The 22,541-nt window shown below is 46.7% G+C and overlaps 1 protein-coding gene across 1 annotated transcript; it reads right to left on the minus strand.

Moving 5' to 3' along the window:
• Nucleotides 1–506: 506 nt before the first annotated feature.
• On the minus strand, nt 507–16,848 carry LOC311340512 (tudor domain-containing protein 7B-like; the record flags this gene model as incomplete). The annotated part of the gene is made up of 22 exons (XM_084465385.1): nt 507–751; nt 1,761–1,921; nt 2,073–2,266; nt 2,575–2,747; nt 3,239–3,398; nt 3,577–3,684; nt 3,780–3,914; nt 4,459–4,542; nt 5,912–6,046; nt 6,094–6,455; nt 6,897–7,008; nt 7,415–7,607; nt 8,153–8,334; nt 8,764–9,189; nt 9,475–9,954; nt 10,628–10,798; nt 10,951–10,997; nt 12,091–12,128; nt 12,462–12,764; nt 13,489–13,603; nt 13,837–13,981; nt 16,648–16,848. The coding sequence occupies 22 exons, from the start codon at nt 16,846–16,848 to the stop codon at nt 507–509; spliced, it is 4,170 nt and encodes a 1,389-aa protein (XP_084321511.1).
• Between the last annotated feature and the right edge of the window lie 5,693 nt (nt 16,849–22,541).

Here is a 22,541-nt window from a genome sequence, read left to right on the forward strand (position 1 = left end):
TGTCTGTCTTGTTTTAATTATGAACAAAATGTACATAAGGACAGCGGTAACAAAGGAAGGAGGTCCGGCGGCAGAAAGGAAAGGGCCCACAAGCTTTAGCGCTCGGCCATTTCCTTACTTTTCGAACTTAACTTATTAGAACGTATATACTCGAAGATGGAGAATAAAAAAAAAAACACAAGAACCAACATGCAACACACAAAATTGCAAAACAAATCAAGACATTCTAAAAATAGGCAAAACTGTAAGGCACCAACATTTCAAGTCAGATACGGGCTTATTTTGTACACACGCTGAATCTGCTGCTCACAACACAATGTATGTCCCATGCACCAAACCGCACCAGAACCAAAATAACACATCTCTTCAACTATATACAGCAGTAGATCTGGTGCGTGGGGCAAGAGCTTCAAAATAAAAGCGCGAGTTGAGCGTTTCAACAGTAAATCAACAATTTACACGCTGCCATGATGGATGGGGGGGAGATGTAATTCCGCTTAAGGCCTCTAGGTTGTGCTGGTGGTGGGGAGCTCGCAAAGGTCAGTCATGATGTTGTGGATCCACACATCATTGTCTTCTTCGCTGGTGTCCACCAGGAACACTGTCAGCCTCCGCTCGCTGACCTCACCCAAGCCGGCCTTGACTTCCGACCCCTCGTGCACGCTCTCCACCTGGGCCACCAGCGCGCGCTTCTCCACGTGGTTCCGGAACACCATGGACGCCTCCTCCGACCACCCCCCACGGGGGACACCTGTTGGAGGAGGGGAGAGGACAAGACGACGGAGTGGAGGGAGAGAGGAGAGAGTCAGGTAGAGAGGGGAAGAGGAGGCGAGTGAGGTCAGACCAAGACACTCACAGAAGGTCAGCGTCACAGAGCCGGCAGTGGGTCTGCTTATAGGTCGGAATGAAGCAGCCACCGATTCTTGACAGGATGGTACTTTATTCACACAACCGGACTTCGTTCGTTTCTTCACTAGACTGACATATGCTGCCGCTCGCTCTCCTCGCACTCACACAGCCAGTCTCACGCATTCACATACACTACTCGTAAGTTCATGTTTTTTCCCATCGATTTGAAAGTTATACTATTATACATGTTGCATTCTATACGGCCTGATTATGTCATTATTTAAGCTACATGGCCTAATGCCGCAAAGGACAGGATCTCACGGAGAGAGCCTGCTCCTTCGCTGTACATTTTCTCCAGCCGCAGTCATAGACGGTAGTACGTATATATATATATATATAATATGTGAAAGCAGCTTGGCGACATGGCACAGTGTAATCTGGCTCGAGAAATGCGATCAGATCGCGGAACCCCTTTGCCTCGACTACGCTTATGGGCAGCATATCTCCGGCTATAATTTTTAACGTTTTGAACAGGACATTTAAGAAGTTTATACATAAAAAAAATATATATATTAAAAAAAAACCGCTATTTTTAGTGTCGACTTGAGCACGAGTTGAGAATCGATCAGAGTCTACACATTTTTAACATCCCTAATTATATATAAATATTTTTATACTTTTTTGGAAATTCCTCTGCGTACCACTAAATAGCGCATTGTGTACCAACAGTGGTACACGTACCAGTTTGAGAACCACTGGTTTAGAGAATACAGGACATTCTAATGAGTGTCCTGAAAGACACAAAAACAACACAAAAACAGAGTACAACCGGGAAGTAAAAAAGAGTGAGCTTTGTCTGTTCAGTATCCCACCACTGGGTCACAGAACCATCCAGAGGAGGGGGGACTCACCGGCCAGCTGGGCGGTGACCGCCTGGAAGGGCAGCTGCCTGAACTCGGGGATCAGGGGTCTCAGCTGGCTGCTGCTCACCAGCTCGTAGCGGCCGTAGTCCAGCTCATACACAGACACCAGGCCGGTGGACAGAACCCCCTTCAACAGCACCCGGTGCCAGCTGGGGGGAGAGAGACCCGCGTTACATAGCAGCTAGAGGGAGGCCTGGGACCAGATGTGGCGGAGGAAGGGAGACTGATCAGGCCATTCCCCCGCCATGCACAGAGAGGTGTAGGTGCGGTTTTGTTCGCCGACTACAGCGGTTGTCCTACTTGTGGTCTATTTTGGCGGCGTAGACGTGCTCTTTGTGGAGCAGCGGGATGGTGGAGGAGGTCTGGCTCTGGTTGTAGTACAGCACCATCTCCCCCATCAGCACCACCAGCTTGTACAGGTCCTGCCAGGGCTGCACCACAAAGTGCCCGGGGTGACACGCGACCGGGACGAACACGTCCATGTTCTGACCCGCCTGGAGGGAGAGACCGATGTAGAGACTGAGATTCTTTGTATTATGTCTTTAGCATTTTTATTTTGCTTACAAGTCAAAGTCCATAAGATAATTCCACGCCAATGAAGGAACTGGACAACTCTAGGCAGTGTCCATGTTTCAGAAGGGATTCGTAATTCTGTTTCAACTGAAAGTCCCCCTATGCTTGTGTATGAGGGCCTGTCGTGTTTGTTGGTGGTGTCTCTGTAACCCTAAGCACTCTAAACTAAGCAATGCAAAAAGGAAGTCCATGTGTCGTTCTGACCCTGGTGAACTACTGCTCCACTCACCAGAGGGAGCTCCACCAGGGGAGGCATCAGCAGATGCTTCTGGCACAGTGTTGGGAGCTTTAATGGGGCAGGTTTGGAAGGAGAGTCCCCTGCTTCAGGCTGGGCCTTGGGGAGCACGGAGCTCAAGGACTGACCGTTCAGAGACAACCTTTCCACCAGGGAACTGAGATCACCTGGAGGGAGACAAAGAGACAAAGATAAATACAGAATTGTGCAATCACAGCAGCATGTTTTGTTATCATTGTGATGAGACAACAAACATGCATGTAGCCATCGGTTACCACCATCTAGTGGTCTGAGGTAAGATTACTCCTCATCACAGCAGTACTATTTATTTTTACGACATGTAGGAGTTCATATACAAACTCAGTGACTCAACCATTCTGGTATTTTAGACTGTACTGCAATTCCATTGGTCCATGACTGTTTTGCAAATCTATTGGTCCCCTTTAGACTGTACTGCAAAATAAAAATATTGGTTGGCTGCCAGGTCGATGTGTGACCAGTATAATAACCCCACTGGTCCGATGGAGCACATGCACGGCCTAATGACGCCATGCTGGTCTGACTGGAACAGAGTGGATGCAGCGGCAATCAGAACCAGTTGACCAGCCCAGAGCGACGGTTCCTCTCTGACCGGGCCGAGGGGGCAAGGGGGATATACCTGCGTCCAGCGGCAGGTGGTTGTTGTTCTGGTCCTGCTGGCGCTGACCCAGTAGACCGGAGTGGACCAGCTGCTGGTTCAGGCTCTGCTCCTCAGAACCAGAGAACAGAGACACCTGGAACACCGCCGCACCGTCACTGCTCTGCTGCACCTCCTCCACCTGAAAACACACACACCTCCGAACTCTGCAACATACACCTCCGAACTCTGCAACACACACACACACACACACACACACACACACACACACACACACACACACACACACACACACACACACACACACACACACACACACACACACACACACACACACACACACACACACACGTGAGTACCTTCATGCTACAGGGCGTGTTGAGGACTGTCTGTCTTATCCAGAGTAGAGCTTCTGGACTCCAGGGAGCCGAGGGCCGGTCCAGATCCGCTAGAACACACCGCACCGCCTGGTGGAACCGTAGATATTAACCACATTAAACCTTTAGCAGGACCACTGCAGGACTACGCTACTACAAAGAGAACTACAAAGGAGAGTACTGACCTGGGCCGGGAGGACGATGAGGTCGGTGAGGAAGGGAGGCGGGACCTCCCGGAGCTCAGTCACCTCTATAGAAGAGCTGACCCCGAGGTCAATGAAGAGGACGTCCATCACCCTGCTGCCGTGAAGGTTGGAGATCTACACACACACACACACACACCTTATACTGTTAACGCCCAGAGGTTTTCATTCTATATTTATATTGCCTTAAGGTATTTTGTGTTTATATTTGTACTTCATTTTGTATCTTCTATTTTTTTCAAGCAATTTAAAGTGGTGCTGTAGGGAAGATTTAAGAGGTATAATTTGAGTAATTTGTTGTAAATGGAACTGCCATCCGTCAGTTGTTAGAGAGTGAATGAAATGCTCCTTGAGAATATCTGTTGATAGCTGACTGCACACAGGGATCTACAGTCAACCATCTTGCTCAAAAATAAGAAGAAACACCTTTGTGTGAACGTGAATTTACATTTAGGAGCGAGGGGACAGTAACAGCAGAACTGACCATAAATGTTGACATTTATGGTTACATTATAGACTACAGATGGCAACATCCAATACAACCTGTCCGATTGTTGGTTTCTAAGTCTTTCCCTCTCCTACTCTCTCTCCTTACAGCTCTTTAACCTCACCGACAGCACCTTTAGGAAAACAGTCTCTCTGGATGAACGGAAAGCAGTACCTCTGCTCGGGACCACTTCCCTCTATGACGGGCCAGACACAGCTTCCCGCTGAAGGGTTGGGACACCAGACACTCCGAAGTCACCTGGAGAGACAGCACTGCAGTCAGCCACACAACACTCCTCTACGCGGTAATCCCTCTGCTATTTATATATTTATCACTCTGCTTTATTTTAACCCTCTATCTGTTGTATGGTATGCCGGTACGTGCTAGTCGTAAGGTGTAAATCCACACCGCCCACTTTTGGAACGTCCCACTCGCTATTCTGAAAGTAGAGTGCAATACAATGTAAAGTTGGGTTGTTTGTTTTCGAGCTGCTTTGCTACAAAGGCTAATGTAGCTAACAATAACAATGACTAGCCAATGAGAAACGGGCAAGCTATAAGTGCTACAAGCCGGGAAATTACGTCACGTTCTCGCTAGAGCAGGTCGGGCGTACCGGCGTACCATAGAACTGGATAGCACCATATCCCTCTGCTGCATGCCAAAACTGCATGCTAAAATGTATTTCTCCCAGAATACTTATAACCCTTCCACAGTTTGGACGTTTCAACACGTGTTCATTTACCATCCTAAGGACATCTTCGTAGGTGACTTTAGGTAGGTTGCAGAGAAACATGCTCCAGCTGTATCCATCTGGCATTGTAAATAGCTAAGCGGAAGAGCCGTATCCCTACTCAGCGATGTTCTTCCAGTCTTCAATTATTGCGTGACATAGGCCTATTGAGCCCCACTGTATCGAACTTGGTTGCAGTTCCATTAGAATTCCACTGGGGGTGATCGCGGGCGAGTGCAGATTGAATGGGGGTCTATGGAGCTAGACGGCTAAATGTATCTTTCACCTGCTTGTTGTTGAAACATCGCAGATTTTATTGTAGATTCCACAAGTTCAATATAGATTATAGTTCAAAAGTCGAATGAATGAGTACATGTCCTTTCGATTTCTTACAGGTTGGGCCGTTGTTGGCTGTAACACACCAGCATTATGCTAATGAAAGCAGAGTGACTCAGAACTTGCTGTAAAGCAGGACCTCTGAAAATATTCTTAAAATTTTAAAAAAATGCTATATTCAGCTGAGTGTATTAGCCCCCCCTTTTGAATGCAACTTTCAATTTACTTATTTCTATATGTATATTTAAAATTACACTCTGAGAAGATTGGATTCTGATTGGATTCCATTCATTCTGCACACAGAGATGTGTTACCAGTTCAGAAACCGGAAGTTACCAGAGTGCAAATTCTCTTCCTATTAAACATTCTCTAATACTAATCACTCTAATACATACCAATAACTCTACTACACTCTCATACAATGCAGTCAGACACCACACGATGACACTGTAGACATTTGTTCACTACTTTTTGGTGCGTGAAAATATAAAAGTCAGGGTGGTAATCAGTTTAAACCTGAAGTGTGGAGACATAAAGTCAAAGGTCCTTAGTGTCCGGTACCTGACAGGAGAAGAAGGCCTCTATATTGGCCAGCAGGCCGCTGAGAGAGGAGCGACCTCTGCAGGGGAGCTGGCAGGAGAGGGTCCCGTCTGATGACACGTTGGTGACCCACACGTCCTGGTACCTGCTGCTCACCTGCACAAACACAGTGATCACCATCCTCATCACATCCTGGTACCCACACCCAGATACCTGCTGTCCACCTGCACCCCCTGAAACTGCATCAGTAACCCGGCCCAGCTGGCGTCTAGAACCAAGATGGCCAGAAGGTGAACAACAGGCGAGGGATTGGGGATATGGCGTGCGGTGGACCGCTCATGACTCACTATGAGGGGGGCGTGGTCCTGGGCAGCCGGATCCTGCAGGGCCTTCCGGCAGGCCGCGTTGATGTTGAGGTCATCTTCCTGCGATGTGTCGTAAAGGACCACCGGCGGGGGAGTCTCGCCTGGACACGCCTCCACCGTCTCCATCAGCAGGATGCGCCCCACGGCCAGGCGCTCCAGAGCCGACACAACCACCGGCTTGGAGCTCCACGCCTCAAGACCTGAGAGCCCACACAACCACGCTGTGTTCTAGGGGGTGTAACTCCACCTGCTGGCTGGACTATGAGTGTGTTCTAGGTGGTGTAACTCTACCTGCTGGCTGGACTATGAGTGTGTTCTAGGTGGTGTAACTACCTGCTGGCTGGACTACGAGTGTGTTCTAGGTGGTGTAACTCTACCTGCTGGCTGGACTATGAGTGTGTTCTAGGTGGTGTAACTCTACCTGCTGGCTGGACTACGAGTGTGTTCTAGGTGGTGTAACTCTACCTGCTGGCTGGACTATGAGTGTGTTCTAGGTGGTGTAACTCCACCTGCTGGCTAGACTATGAGTGTGTTCTAGGTGGTGTAACTCCACCTGCTGGCTGGACTACGAGTGTGTTCTAGGTGGTGTAACTCTACCTGCTGGCTGGACTATGAGTGTGTTCTAGGTGGTGTAACTCTACCTGCTAGCCGGACTGTAATGGCCTGGAAGGGGAGGATGAGGAAGTCCTGAGGCAGAATGAGTAGACTGCTGGAGCTCACCTCCATAGAGAAGCCGTAGTCCACATAGTACACCTGGTGTAAGATAACATGGTACACCTGGTGTAAGATACCATGATACACCTGGTGTAAGATACCATGATACACCTGGTGTAAGATAACATGGTACACCTGGTGTAAGATAACATGGTACACCTGGTGTAAGATAACATGGTACACCTGGTGTAAGATACCATGGTACACCTGGTGTAAGATAACATGGTACACCTGGTGTAAGATACCATGGTACACCTGGTGTAAGATAACATGGTACACCTGGTGTAAGATACCATGGTACACCTGGTGTAAGATACCATGGTACACCCGGTAGGAGGTAGTGAAACTTCCTATATGAAAGCCACCTAATGGAGTTGATAACCTACCAGGGAAGTAACAGTTACCAATACGAAACAACTGAACTACTAATCAAACCATGCCTCACCTTGACCTTTTCAGAGGTCACGACCTCTATGACCTGGACCCTGGCAAGCTCGTCTCCAGCTTCCCCGGTGACTGCAGCCAGCTGACCAATGGCAGGGCTGGGCAGGATGTCGGGGGCGGAGCTCTTGGTATAGAAGGTGAGCATGGCGCTCTCCATGGACTCCTGGGCTTTAGAGTAGGCCTCCCCAACGTACCTGTTGTCACAGAGACAGCACGGCAGAAGCAAATGGGCATTCAGCATAACCCATCCTGCAATCTAATTGGCTTTTCGTCAGGATTCATTACACAGGACACGACCAATCAGATGTGGGCAAACATCATGCTAATATAACGCCATGTGACAACAAAGCGGCAAACATAACCCCCGCCTCATGATCACTACATGTTTGCGTTCATTGGAGTATGAGTGTGTGAGAGTGTGAGTGTTAGTGAGATTGTGTGCGAGTGTGAGTGAAAGGCCCAGTTCCATTTCTCTCCCCTTAACAAGAACACTTGCTTTGAGTCCACTTAGCTGCAAGTCAGCTAAGGGGACTGGCTGGCTAGCGCATTCAAGGGATGATTTTAAGGGAAAAACAGCACTCCCCCTTGCTCCGTTAAGTATTGGGACACCCTACCCCTTCGTGGGAACGCACAAAATCTAGGGTTAGGGCTCAAATCTAGGGGAAGGGGGAGAATTGGGACAGGCCTTAAGTGTGTGTGTGTGTGCGACGGAGTGAACTATGTTGCACCAGCCTCTTACCTGATGGTGACCTGGTCACTCGCTCGGGCATCGGCCACCAGCACAGAGGGGTACTGCTCCGTTGGCAGGGTCAGGGAAGGGAGCGCCTGGACTCCCAGAACCCGGACACCAGAGGCAGGGGGCGGGGTGCAGCACGGCTCCGTCCTCTGGCTCTCTGCTTTCCTCCGCTCATACAGAATGGCCTGCGAGGGACAGAGGGGAGCGCTTGTGTTAAGAGAATCCGCCTGCTTCCTATATAGTGCATTATTTTCGGAGTCAACCATTTGCAGTGCTTTCTGAAATGTGCGAGTGCACACATTTAGTTCCCTTTATAGTACTTTATAGTACTACTCAATACCCATAATGCACCGTAAAGTAAGTGCTCAACTGATGTACACTTATATCTGCACTGTATTCCATGATGTTTCCCATGAAATTATGTAGTGGCAGTCACAATTAAACTGAGTTGTGGTTGTGATTTGAGCAGATGCTTTTATCCACAGAACAGTGGGGCCAAGAACCACCCAAGCATAATCACAAGTTGAGTTGCTACAAAAGAAAAGACCCTACGGCTGGTGCTACTGCATGTTGACCACCAGGAGGTGGTCTACAGCGTTTGGTGTCCCCCTGACCTTGCTCCGGTCATGGGGTATGGGGTAATCCACCGAGCAGATGTCCTCCAGCAGGGACAGCTGGGCCAACACGGCCACAGGGAAGACCATCTTGTAGGTGTCCAGGAAGAGCTGGGGCAGGGCGTGGGTCCACAGCCCGTTGCTGTACTTCGACAGGAGCTCCCGCAGCCTCACCTGCAGCTCGGAGCTCAACGGACTAACGGCCGAGGAAGTGTGGGTGGAGCCAGAGGCGTTGGAAACGGCGGTAGAGATATTAGGGGCGGAGCCTAGGGACTCGGCGGGGCTCCGGAGGCTGTCAGAGGCCATCGAGGCCGGGGCCTTGACTGGGGAGCTCTCTGCAGAGATGGGGGTGAACAGGTAGGTGGGGGGGGTCAGGGGGCTTCCAGGGGAGACCGGGGAGATGGGGGTGGGGCAGAGGATGGACGCCTGCTTGGACATGGTGGAGATATTAGAGGGGGGGGCAGGTCTTGGCGAGGGGAGGGAGGTGAAGCTGAAGGAGGATGGTTTGGGTGAGGGGAGGGAGGAGAAACTTGTAAAGGAGGAGGATGGTTTGGGTGAGGGGAGGGAGGAGAAACTTGTGAAGGAGGAGGATGGTTTGGGTGAGGGGAGCGAGGTGAAACTTGTAATTGAGGAGGATGGTTTGGGTGAGGGGAGCGAGGTGTAGATGGTAGAGGGGAAGGATAGCTTCGGTGAGGAGAAGGAGGGGGAGACTGGTTTGGGTGAGGACAGGGTAAAGGGGGAGGCAGAGTTGGGTGAGGGCAGAGTGGAGGGGGAGGTAGGTTTGGGTGAAGAGAAGATGAAGGGGGAGGCAGGTGTGGGTGAAGTGAAGATGAAGTGGGAGTCTGGTTTGGGTGAGGGCAGGGTGGAGGGGGAGGCTGGTTTGGGTGAGGGCAGGGTGGAGGGGGAGGCTGGTTTGGGTGAGGGCAAGGTGGAGGGGGAGGCTGGTTTGGGTGAGGGCAGGGTGGAGGGGGAGGCTGGTTTGGGTGAGGGCAGGGTGGAGGGGGAGGCTGGTTTGGGTGAGGGCAGGGTGGAGGGGGAGGCTGGTTTGGGTGAGGGCAGGGTGGAGGGGGAGGCTGGTTTGGGTGAGGGCAGGGTGGAGGGGGAGGCTGGTTTGGTTAGGCTCGTCAGCTTAGGAGGGAGAGGTGGGTAGAGCAGCCGGTCAGTTCTGTTGCTACTGTTCAGGTTTTCCACCTGCACAGTAGAGGAGAAACCCAGTAAGCGATTCAACCTGACACCTGTCCAAAGCAGTCTAGAACAGGCAGACATCAAACTACACAACCAACAACAAACAACTATCTGAATTTACAATGAACAAAACAGGTCTCAGATATCACAAGTGGTAGGTATTTGGTTTGTTTCCAATAGGCACACAATAGGACAAGCCAATTTTTTTTTGAATATCATCAGCATCAATCGATATCATCATTTTTTTTTACTATTAAAATAGTAAAAAATATATAAAATAGTTCAAGGCAACTTAACAACACAGTGCAAGCAGACTTAAATAGCCCTTCATATCAGGGCTTTTCCTACATTTAAATGATTTGGTGGTTTTCCAAATTATTTCACGTTCCGCCAAATCAAAACAGCGACCACCAAAGAGAGTTAAGTGAGAAGGGTCAAAGACTTCATCTCTGAATGAATTGGCTGTTGGTACAATGTGGTCTTTTGGCCAATGGATGTTGTAGGCCTCCTAGTAGCCAACCAAGCACAGATTATAAAAAGGTACATTCAGGACGTCAGTCTCATGGTAATCCAGGACCAGACCGGTCTTATCATACATTCAATGGACCACTCGGTCCTGTACTGCAGAGGAGAGGGGCGTAACCGTGGGAACAACTGTACTGCAAGACCAGAGACGTACCATGCAGATGTGGGTCCAGGTGTCCAGCTGTTGGAGGGCCTGAGGGGGGATGGCCTGACTAAACATCTCCAGGTACACCCCAGGGAGTTTGGACAGCCACAGGCCGCTGCAGTGCTTTGACAGCAGATCAGAGAGTCTGCTCTGGACTAACTCTGGGTTGTCGACATCTGGCTGTAACCACGGGGACAAGAAGATGTTGGTGAGATTATTACACCAGTTTACAGCTTAACGGACTGTTTCCTTCCCTGGTACCCGGGGTTAAATCCTTTCAATGGAAGGTAGATGACAGACCTTCAAGACAATGATAGAAATAAGTTCTGTACCTGTGAGGGAACTGGCTCCTGAGGACGTCTTTCTGGTCCAGACAACGCTGGAGAGACAGGACCATGACAGTATGGGTTAGCAATACAATTACGTGGTTACACGCATACTCAAACTAGGGCTGTACGGTATGGACTAAAATTTATATCACGGTATGATTTGAGGCATAGACGGTACGGTATTATATCACGGTATGTTAATTTTATCTTCTAATTTCGATATAAATGCTTCTGAAGGTGTAAAATACTGGTTAGGCAGCTATTTTTGTATAGAGGAAGTATTTTAAGAACATTTATTGAGCAAAACTGCAATAGAAAAAAATACAAAATCTTTTCTTTTTTTTTTTAAAGTTACTTCCAGTATGGATAGTATGGATTTCTTTCTCCACTTGGTCACAGACCTTGCTGTATAGTTTTGGCATCTCAATTTGGCTGAAGTGTGTGCGAGCAGGTAACGCGTACCTGGGATCGAGTGTTTTGATCATCTCTTTAAAGCCCTTTCTATCGACATTTTGAAAGGGAACCATGTCCTTACACAGGTAAACAGTGACAGCATTTGTTATCTCGTTCCACCGCTGGCTTTTTTGTCGTAAGGACTGGCTTTGGAAAATGCCTGTGGAAGCGATGTCTGAGATGCAGAGACAGCTTCTGTCTCGTACGGTGAATGAGAGCTTGTGAAGGGACTATTGCGGAGGCTGCGCACCTGCGTACTTGCGCAATAGCATACTGACTGAGAAGGCAGTATCGCTGTTAAATCGGTCCCTGGGAAAAGTAACGAATTGAAAAAGCAACTACGTTTCGTTACCATATTTTCTGTAGTTTCGCGTAACTTTACTTTTCACATGAAAAATAAGTTACGTTACTGTATTTACGTTACTTACGGTCACACCAGTCTCACGGTATGGTCAAAATCCATACCGACTCAAACCATTGGACTGCATTCAGCTAGCGGACACATTTGGCTAGCAGATGCATTCGGCTGCACCACCCCACTAGCGTTTGGAACCAAGATGGTACAGAGATTGCTGCTAGGAATATAACGCCCATACCAACGTTTACACATCGAAATACCTGCATGTTTTTTTTTGCCATCATAATCTTCACATGAGCTACAAGAGGAGCTAGAGTCCAGTTTAAACATACCTGCAGGCTTTTGGTGGTTGTTCAGCTGCACCACTTTCCTGTAATGCAGACACATTTAGGAGTAAAGAAACAAATCGAAACCAAAAATTTAGCAGTGCAGACACATCAAATTACCTATTTCCGCTGTGACACACGGTCATTCTTAAAGTAGCGGTTCTAAAAGAAATGGGAAAGAGTACCACGGCTGTTCAACCCTAATTGGGATAGGAAACATTTGAAAGTACAGACACAGGTGTAGTGAACGTAAAGCAGGGTAATCTTGACGTAAAACACTGCTGTCAAGCCTCGTCCCCCGATATATAAATTGTTTGTGCAATTTGGCCGATTAAGTTAAACTAGCAATAACCAGACGTTTTTTTTATTTTCTGTACCTGTCAGCCTTAGATGATGGTTTGTAGGATGTCTGAGGCGGGGGGCTGTAGGCTGGTTGAGGCGGGGGGCTGTAGGCTGGCTGAATGAAAGCCTGTGCCGGGGGTCTGTAGGCTGGCTGAGGCCTGTAGGCGGGCTGGAGGAAGGCCTGGGGAGGGGGTCTGTAGGCGGTCTGGTGGAAGGCCTGGGGAGGGGGGCTGTAGGCGGGCTGGAGGATAGCCTGGGCTGGGGGTCTGTTGGCGGGCTGCAGAGAAGCTCCTCTGTGTTGGATGGGGACAGCTGAGCTGGTCCCCCGGTCCTGCTGTCTGAACACAAGACTCTGACTTAGACTCAGGGCAAAAGGGACATGGTCAAATGACGTTTCACAGTGGATGGAACAGTTCCTTAAAGAACCATCGATGAAATGATACAACATGAACTTACATCAGATTGATGCCCTAATGATAAGAACCTGCCCTCTACATGACGTTCTTATGATCATACGTTTCTTCTAGCCCAGTAAGTAAGAAGTTTGTGGACAACATGTGAATCGCCATATAGTTACTTCACAAAATGACTCAAAAACAAAAGTTTTGTTCCACTATGTAAAAAAAAGACCACTATATTGCCGTTGTTTGCATTTGTTACGCTAAATGTTTTTTGGCAGAAGAAATTCTGCCAAATGATTTTACTCAATGTTTTAGTAAAGCGAGGAATGACATGGTTTGCTAATGGGCTGGTGTGACCTTTAACCCTCTTAGTATAGGAACGAATATAACCAGACCTGAGTTTCAAGCAGTTAACGGTACACAAACTGGCCAGGGGAGAACACCACTGTATTTTTACCCCACTGTTATCTGCATTGAGCCATTATTTCAGTAGTTGTGACAAAAGCAAACATAGCTGACTATGTTGAAGTTCATAGAAGAAAATGAAAGATGTTGCGGATTCAATGGCACTGTTCGACTGGAGGACACATGCGTCCCAAGTGAAGGTTGTTGAGGTGGAGCCTCGGCCACGGGGCAGGGAGAGGGGGAGCTGCTGAGGTACCTGTAGTCTCCTGAAGCGCTTAATCCTCCATAGCCAGAGTAGGGCCTGTGACGCCCCGCCAGCCAGCCTGAGGAGCTCCCCAGTGAGGGCTGCCGCAGATTCGATCTTGGCTTCACTAAACAAGAGCAAGAGAGGGAAGTTCAAGATTACTTCATTTGTCCCAAGAGAAATTTGTCTTGGAAACAAAGGCTGCCACGACAAAATTACATTCATACAGTATATAGTGCCAGTCTGTCACTGCACTACAATTTTATGCATCGACAGACAAAAGGTTATATAGGCAGCAGAAAGGATCTGAAATGTAAAACATCCTTAGGTTATTCCCGGGTGATGCATTGTGGAACACACCGTTGAGCATATAGGGGTTGGAGGGCTTGAACCTCATCATACAGTTGACCAGCTGGCTGCGGCCAGACTTCTTGGGCGTCTTCTGTCGCGCCACCATCTCAGAGATGTGCCGCGTTTCCTTGCAGACGGCAGCAAAGCACCGCATCTACACGACATAGGAACTATTAAGACACAGGTAGTACATCTCGTCACTTAAGAGTGAGTGGGAAAACTGTTCATTAATATGATCATTAATATGAATAATAAATAATCTTAGGCCTTTAGTATAATTAAATTGATTAGTCAATCAACAGTAGACATAAGTAACCTGACTCTCGCCAGATGAATTTCGTTCCGCCTAGCTCCACTCATCCATCTGCGATCGTTCTCGTTGGGAGGTATTTGAGGACTACCAGAAAATGGTAGAGCCAATCAGGACCGCCGGGCGGGATTTTTATAGATGTGACGTAGCGGAGAAGCGACTGTTTTGATTCAGACAACAATGGCGGCTTGCATCTTCACGGGTTGGTTTCGATGTGAGTGGTTGAAGTAGCACGTCAATAAAGATGACGGACAAGTGGTTTATCCAATCATATACAAGGATTTTTGATAAGGCCCAGCCTTCTAAAGCACCTCTTCAATGGAGCGATCCCAGATGGATGAGTGGAGCTAGGCGGAACGAAATTCATCTGGCGAGAGTCAGGTTAAGACATAAGGGCTGTCAACGAATATTGACAATTTTAATATAACTGCTACACTGATGACACTCAACTAATCCTCTTTCCCCTCCTGACAGCACCCTGATTGCAACACACATCTCAGAATGTCTGGCAGACATCAGTACTTGGACAACTGCCACCTCAATCACCTGAAGCTTAATCCCGACAAGCTCTCCTCCAATATGCCAGGGGAAGATTGTCCTCACGTGGACCTACTGGTCACTGTCGAGGACATCACTGTATCTCCATTACCAACCGTGAGAAAACCTTGGTGTTGTACTGGACAATCAGTTATGCTGCACCTCAGTGGTGGAACAAGCTCCCTGCCGATGTCAGGACCCCAAAGTAACTCACCAGCTTTCGCAAAAGACTCACCACAGTACAGAGTTCAAGACTCTGCATAGCACTTATTGTATGTTGTACGTCCTGCCACTAAATCTACGCACTTATTGTATGATTGTACGTCCTTGCACTTTGAAATAGTACTTAGCATTGCGTAGCATCTTATCCTAGCTAGCTTTGTTGTATACGGGGAAGGGGTTAACCTAACAATTGTTAGTGCGTGGCACTTGGTTCTATGAACATCCGTACTGTACTGACAGTGATATATTGTTTCACTTTCTTCTGACAAATGTACTTCTTCTAAGTCGCTTTGGATAAAAGCGTCTGCTAAATGCCCTGAAATGTAAATTAATATGAATTCCAAAAACGACATATAATTGGGAATATTAATATTAGAATGTGAAAAGTAAATAAATAAAAAATATGCACTCCCTCGGTTTAGCTAGTTATCGCCCGCAGCACTGCATGAAGGAGAGGACTGACACACGTGGAAAAGAACAAAACAAAAATAATCAAATGACAAGTGTTAGGAGATATGGAGAGTTTACAACACAACTTCGGCCTCAGAGATTTGCTCTCCGAACAATCTGAAAAGCGTTGCCTGGCAATATTTGGGATTTTGGTCAGTATACAGCAAAATTGTGGAGCCTGGTGACAAAGTAGTATGCAAGCAATGTAAACTACAAGCACTAGCAACCTGAGGACACATACAATGCACCGAAATGAGCATTGCCTGATGTCCACAACTCCATCTAAACAGCCACGTCTTGACCAATTCTTTTAACTGTCGCCAAAAGCTCACTATCTGAAATACAAGAGGCTTGCACAAAGTAACTGAATTAGTCCAAATGCAAGGACATTAGGCCGATCAGTAGTTGATGGGACGGGACTCAGAGAGTTCGGTCATTAATTGGGACCAAGGTACCCAAACCGTATCCCTAGCCGTGGAACAGAACTTCAGGCAAAAAATAAAGGAATCACCCAAAGACAGACATGAGTCTTACCACGGATGGGTGGACCTCCTACACCATCAACTTGGTTGTGCATAAAGAGCTCGGGGTCAGAGCCATTGAAACCACCTTGAGCAGAGATTATATGCAAATCTCCTTTTGCATAGAACTATTTCTCAGCAAAGATGTAAAAATACTATCAAATTGTTCACTTAAATTGTCTATCTAAATACGCATTTGCCCTCACTATACCCGCTTATCCAGATCGGAAGATTGAAATATGTAATATTGAGCCACTCCAGACTTTCAGAATTGAGAAAACTAAAAGTAACACAAATTGTTCACTGTTCATTGTGTGTGACAAACTAGCCCGGCTGGCTGGGTAGCTTAAGTCGGATGGGGTTTTGGAGATCGATAGTAATATTATTGTAAAGAAAGAACGGTAGGGGCTGACCAGTATTTTCTATTTGTATAATATATCAGTTAGGCCTACTATATAGTGATTTTATTGTAAACAGTATTAATATTATTAGTATTAGTATTGGTCAGCAATGAAAACATATGTCCAGGTTTTGATCGGCAACAAACTAGTTGAAATGTTGTGAATTGAAGTAAATTTTTCCTCGAGATTTAAAATCAGCTGTGGTCAAAGGAAAATCACCGAAGTCCAGGGAGAGCGATCGGTGAGTCAAGATATCAGGGTTCGCTTAAACATATCCGACTCGAATTACCCCCCTGTACTTTTACCATGGCAGTCTGACCACATTTCTTTAAACCATCTTATTGTGAGGAGTATTTATTAACATTTGCATTCGCCTCACCTCGCCCATGCGGTGCTCCAGCCGCACCACGGCGGGGATGCTGCGGAGGAAGTCCTCCAGGCCGGGGTAGCCCAGCGCGCGGTGCGGGATCAGCTCCCCGCACAGCCCGCGGTAGTCGCTCTGAAGCCGGCCGATCGGCACCCCCTCCTTGGAGGACAGCACCACCGACCTCAACATTTTTTTAATTGATTCACCGTCCATCTTGAAGGTTTTTTTGGGGGGAAAGTGCGAAAAGTAAAGTTACACGTGTACATTTGGTAGTTAGCGGTCATCAACACGTAGGATTAGCCCACACATTAAGACAAAAATGACGTCAGAACAGTTCACAATAAGTATTAAATTACGTAGTATTGAACAATCTAGAACCAAATGCCGAAATTAAGCAACTAGAATTAATTTGTGTTTTCGTTAACTTTCCTTCAACTAACCATAAATCTCCTTCCTCTGGTGTCGCGCGCGAGAGTTTGAGGTTGAAAGGTCAAATAGTCAATGGCTGCCAGGTGTTTTGTAAACTTTATTTCAACCACACTTCTGACAAAAAATACAGACTGGCGAAAAATACGATTTGTTAAAACAATTCCTTCCTAGAAATTCAATAAATGCTAAAATTAATTTAGAAAATATTTAACCAAACAATACATTCGTGCATTCAACGTCCATAAATATGTAGTAATATGTTACTCCACATATTAAATAAAGGAAGAATGGTGCAGTGATGGCTAATTTGAGGGAAGCTATGACTACATAACTTTAGTAACTGCAAATGTTTTGCAGTTTGACAGTTGACAGTTTCAATCGGAGATGGACTTAGGCCTATTCGTTATCAATGTATTTTATAGATATGTAGCCATGCATGCATGTGGTAAACATGTTTGCCTACCATGTATTTAATATAGATTTACGTCCAGTCAATCTACATTGTTACATTAATTCCTGTAGATAGACCTTAGTCATACCTAACTCATACAGAAAACACACAAGACTTAACAGTATCTAAAAATTTACTTTGAAAACTTTTAACGCCATCAAAAACGTGCAAAAGGTAACACAAGTGTAACCTTTTGCACTTTTGCAAAGACCAAACTTCAAATCAGTTATTTATTACCTTTTACAACAGCACAATTCCATAAAACATTTCTAATTTTTCCAAATTCAAAAAAAACATTTCCCAGCTCACCATGTGAGAAAGATAAAATATATATGCTATAATTCAACTGGTTAACCTCGGCTGCTACCCCAACGCTGCTCAGCAGGCGTACCATGCTGCTGGTTCTCCCCTTAACCATGCTGCTGGTCCTCCCCTTATCCATGCTGCTGGTCCTCCCCTTAACCATGCTGCTGGTCCTCCCCTTATCCATGCTGCTGGTCCTCCCCTTATCCATGCTGCTGGTCCTCCCCTTAACCATGCTGCCGGTCCTCCCCTTAACCATGCTGCTGGTCCTCCCCTTAACCATGCTGCTGGTCCTCCACTTAACCTGCTGGTCCTCCCCTTAACCATGCTGCTGGTCCTCCCCTTAACCATGCTGCTGGTCCTCCCCTTAACCATGCTGCTGGTCCTCCCCTTCTCCTCAACAACAATGTATGTCTTAGATGTCTTTATTTGAATGCTTATTTCTCATCAATATTTGGTATAGTGCAGATATAATTCAAATAGTTCCTTTGTATGAATTGCTTATCATTTTGATCACATCTGTTACTTCCATGGTGGTGTGTGGACCAAGCTGTGGTTACCTTGGTTAGCCACAGCCCGAAAATGTAATCCTACCCGGCTGGTCTATAGTTTTTAATTATTCAGAACCAGTTAACCAATTAGTTAAATCCATATGATTTTTTGTTGTCTTCATCTTTAATAATATACTGGATTGGATATTCTCTGGCCAATATAGAAAACACAACACATTATGTTGGGTCCAAAGTTAAACATTTATATCAAAAAAGATTTGGTTTTCACTCTTTATCAAAAAACATGTTAATGTGTAAAAACATGAAAGTGTAAAAGCAAAAACAATTCAAGCAAACAAATTGTTGTTAATTGAACTTCTACAATGATTAAAATTCTGTAGAAAAAACTCAAACCCCCATCCCCATAGATTACCAACAACAATAATAACAAAAGCATGAACAACACTAACAGCATTCAAATGCAAGGCACCTCACCTTTCCAAAACATGTGATATTCATCAAACCTTGATCGTGATCAAACCTCCGTTCCATTGATCCTGTGTGTTCAGCTGCTTTGGCGGTGTTCCCCCGCCAGAGGGTGCTGTTGAGCTGGTCTGTATCCGAGCCGCTGTTACAAATCTTCGTATTCTTGTGAAGTGGTCAGACGGCTGGTTGTCTGCCTGGGCTGAGGTGGAGCAGGGTGAGGGGGTAGCGAGGTGTTTCCTGAGCAGGATGAGGGGAGGGTTCCTCAGTAGGGTGTACGCCAGCGCCCAGCGCTTCCTGGCTCTGCTGTGCACACCAGACTCTGGGTCGGGGATGGCGGGGGAGAGATTGGACAAGATGGATAATGTTGGATGTAGTAGACTTAAGGCCCCCGATATACTTTAAATCTAATCAAAATGGTGTTTTCGCACAGACTAAATTTAATTTGCAGCATTCAACATCAGTTCAACTGCCTATGAGAACACGGCAATTTAGTTTATTGCAAAGATTGGATGCGATAGATGAACGTACAAGGTATCAAGAGTATGATAAGGTCTTGGTCTCTATTTTCTGTTATAAAATAGAGATATAATATAAATATATTTTTGTGTGATTGGAAGTATTATTCAAACAAACAAGTTTCTCTCACACACACACACACACACACACACACACACACACACACACACACACACACACACACACACACACACACACACACACACACACACACACACACACACACACACCGAGGGTTGTATTACGGAATGGCTGGTAGGGGCCTGCTGCTTGTGGCGCAGAGTGTCGGGTTGCCATGGTAGTGGTCTGCAAAGATCATGCCCACCCACCATGTATAGCCTAGAAACACAGCAAGAGAACCACATCATGAGCAGACACTAGGGCTTTAGACCATCCTGTCAACACCTCTTGTCTGTACGACTGCATCCAGGGGAGCTCCAGCCCGCTCACACACCCCATGGACGGACACCGGTCCATCCATCCTCCTGAGAGGCAGCAGGGGGGGAGCTACACATCTGAAGATAACTAGCTGGTGGTGACTGGACGACGACTGGTAGATAACTAGCTGGTGACTGGACGACGAGTGGAAGATAACTAGCTGGTGTCTGGAAGATAACTAGCTGTTGACTGGACGACGACTGCAAGATAACTAGCTGGTGACTGGATGGTGACTGGAAGATAACTAGCTGGGGTCTGGCTGGTGACTGGAAGATAACTAGCTGGGGTCTGGCTGGTGATCTTTCTTCGCTGCCCTGGATGCAGAACTCAGTGGAATAGGAGATATCTGAATAGGGTTCTCTGCTCTCCTTGAGCTTCATCCTGTTCTCAGGAAGGACTGAGGCACCACCAAGAAGGCTCGACAACCACCACCAGCCCTGTCCACACTGCAAGTATGTGGCTGGAGGATCAGCCTCTTCGCTGAAGACCCATCAAGAAACCAGAAGGACAATCAGCCTCGACTCAGCGGGATCACAGATGAAGAGAGCAGCTTTGGGAAGACGGTGCTCATTTTACCATAGCATAGCACAGTTAAGCATAGAGCAGTTAAGCATAGGTCAGTGTAGCATAACACAGCATATCGTAGCACAGCATAGCTTAGCACAGTATAGCATAGCCTTGCATAGTGTAGCACAGCAAAGTGTAGCACAGCGTAGCATAGCATAGAGTAGCACAGTATAGCGTAGCCCAGCATAGCATAGCACCACTGTAGCACAACCCACCCAGGTCCTTGGTCTCGTGTCCTTTGGTCTTGATGGTGCGGTCAATGCGAGCCAGCAGCACCACTCCCACTCCCACACTGACCAGCAGGCGCAGGCGCTCATCCCCAGCACCACGTCGTAGAATAAGAAGAAGTAGCTGAAGCAGTTGTACCAGAGACACTATAGAAAGAGGAGACATCACAGAAAAAAAATCACCCATTGAAATGCACGGGGAAACTTCGTAACGCCAAGATGGCAGTTGTTTGCACATGTCCCGCCTCTTCCGGTGCCGTTGCTCCAATCATTTTGCAGGTCCTACGCGGTCACCTTTTTTGCGACACACAGAAGTTATTTTCAATCAGGAGGGAAGAACCAGCAGCTGGAGCGGCACAAGCAGCATCGACTGGAAAACTTCGACTACCTGTTATCTTGTTGGCTCAGCAGCAAAAGCTAACTTTTAAAGCTGACTTTCACTGTTCTTTTCCAGAGGGAAATTATTAAACACAAACTTGTGTGATGCATCATCTTTATTTATCCAAACAGACATGGCCTTTAAGCAGTCAATACCAAATCAGATACAGGCAAGGTTAAAGTTACGTTGTTGATCTCTTGCTTTATGCAAAATTGTGGCATGATCTGGGATAGCTGACCGTGAGCGATGACGTCTTGCTGTCAGTGCAGTGCCGGTGTTGTTATGCCATAAATGAAAACTGTGTCGTGAAGCATTGTGCATGCACAGTCCAAGATTACCTGTAAGAAAAAGGGCTTTTAAAACGTTAATTTGATACAAAACCACCAAACCCATTCAGCGATTTTAGTCTGTTTTTCATCGTGATTTCAAACATGTGTTTTTTTATGCCCCTTAGATCTCGGAAAATTGAGATACAGCTCTCTCCCTATTCATTAGATAGGGCCCTGGTCTTGTTAAGACCAAATAGCTGCCCGAAAGGCGTGGCCAATATGGCCGCGAGTGAGAGGACTTGCCTAGAAGGACTTTGGTTGTACGCTCTCCTGGGAACCAGCACTACCAGCGTCCCTGGGAAAAGTAACGTGTCGCCGAATTGAAAAAGGAACTACGTTTCGTTACCATATTTTCCGTAGTTTCGCATAACTTTACATTTCACATGAAAATAAGTTACGTGTATTTACGTTACTTACGGTCACACCAGTCTCACGGTATGGTCAAAATCCATACCGTAGCGCAAATTCACACCGGTGTACTTTCTATACCATTTATACCGTACACCCCTAACTCAAACCAAACCTAGATGTGCTCATATAAATACTGACTGATGTGCTACAAATACCCTGTGCCACATGAACTCAAACCATTGGGCTGCATTCAGCTAGAGGACAGATTTGGCTAGCAGACGCATTCGGCTGCACCACCCCACTAGCGTTTGGAACCAAGATGGTACAGAGATTGCTGCTAGGAATATAACGCCCATACCAACGTTTACACATCGAAATACCTGCATGTTTTTTTTTGCCAAAACATACCTGCAGGCTTTTGGTGGTTGTTCAGCTTCACCACTTTCCTGTAATGCAGACACATTTAGGAGTAAAGAAACAAAATCTGCAATAAAAAACACATTTGGCCGTAGACACATTTAGCAGTGCAGACACATCAAATAACCTATTTCCGCTGTGACACACGGTCATTCTTAAAGTAGCGGTTCTAAAAAAAATGGGAAAGAGTACCATTTTTAACGGCAGGGTATTGTGATACCTTTCTAGTATCGGTATACTGTGCAATCCTAATTGGAATAGGAAACATTTGAAAGTACAGACACAGGTGTAGTGAACGTAAAGCAGGGTAATCTTTGACGTATAACACTGCCGTCAAGCCTCGTCCCGCGATATATATCGACATATCGAACAGCCCTAATTTACACCACGTCAAATAAATTGTTTGTGCAATTTGGCCGATTAAGTTAAACTAGCGATAACCAGACGTTTTTTTTATTTTCTGTACCTGTCAGCCTTAGATGATGGACAGGAGGCCGGGGTCTGTAGGCTGGCTGAAGCGGG

Source organism: Micromesistius poutassou, assembly GCF_964030765.1.
Source record: "Micromesistius poutassou genome assembly, chromosome: 3".
NCBI classification, from domain to species: domain Eukaryota; kingdom Metazoa; phylum Chordata; class Actinopteri; order Gadiformes; family Gadidae; genus Micromesistius; species Micromesistius poutassou.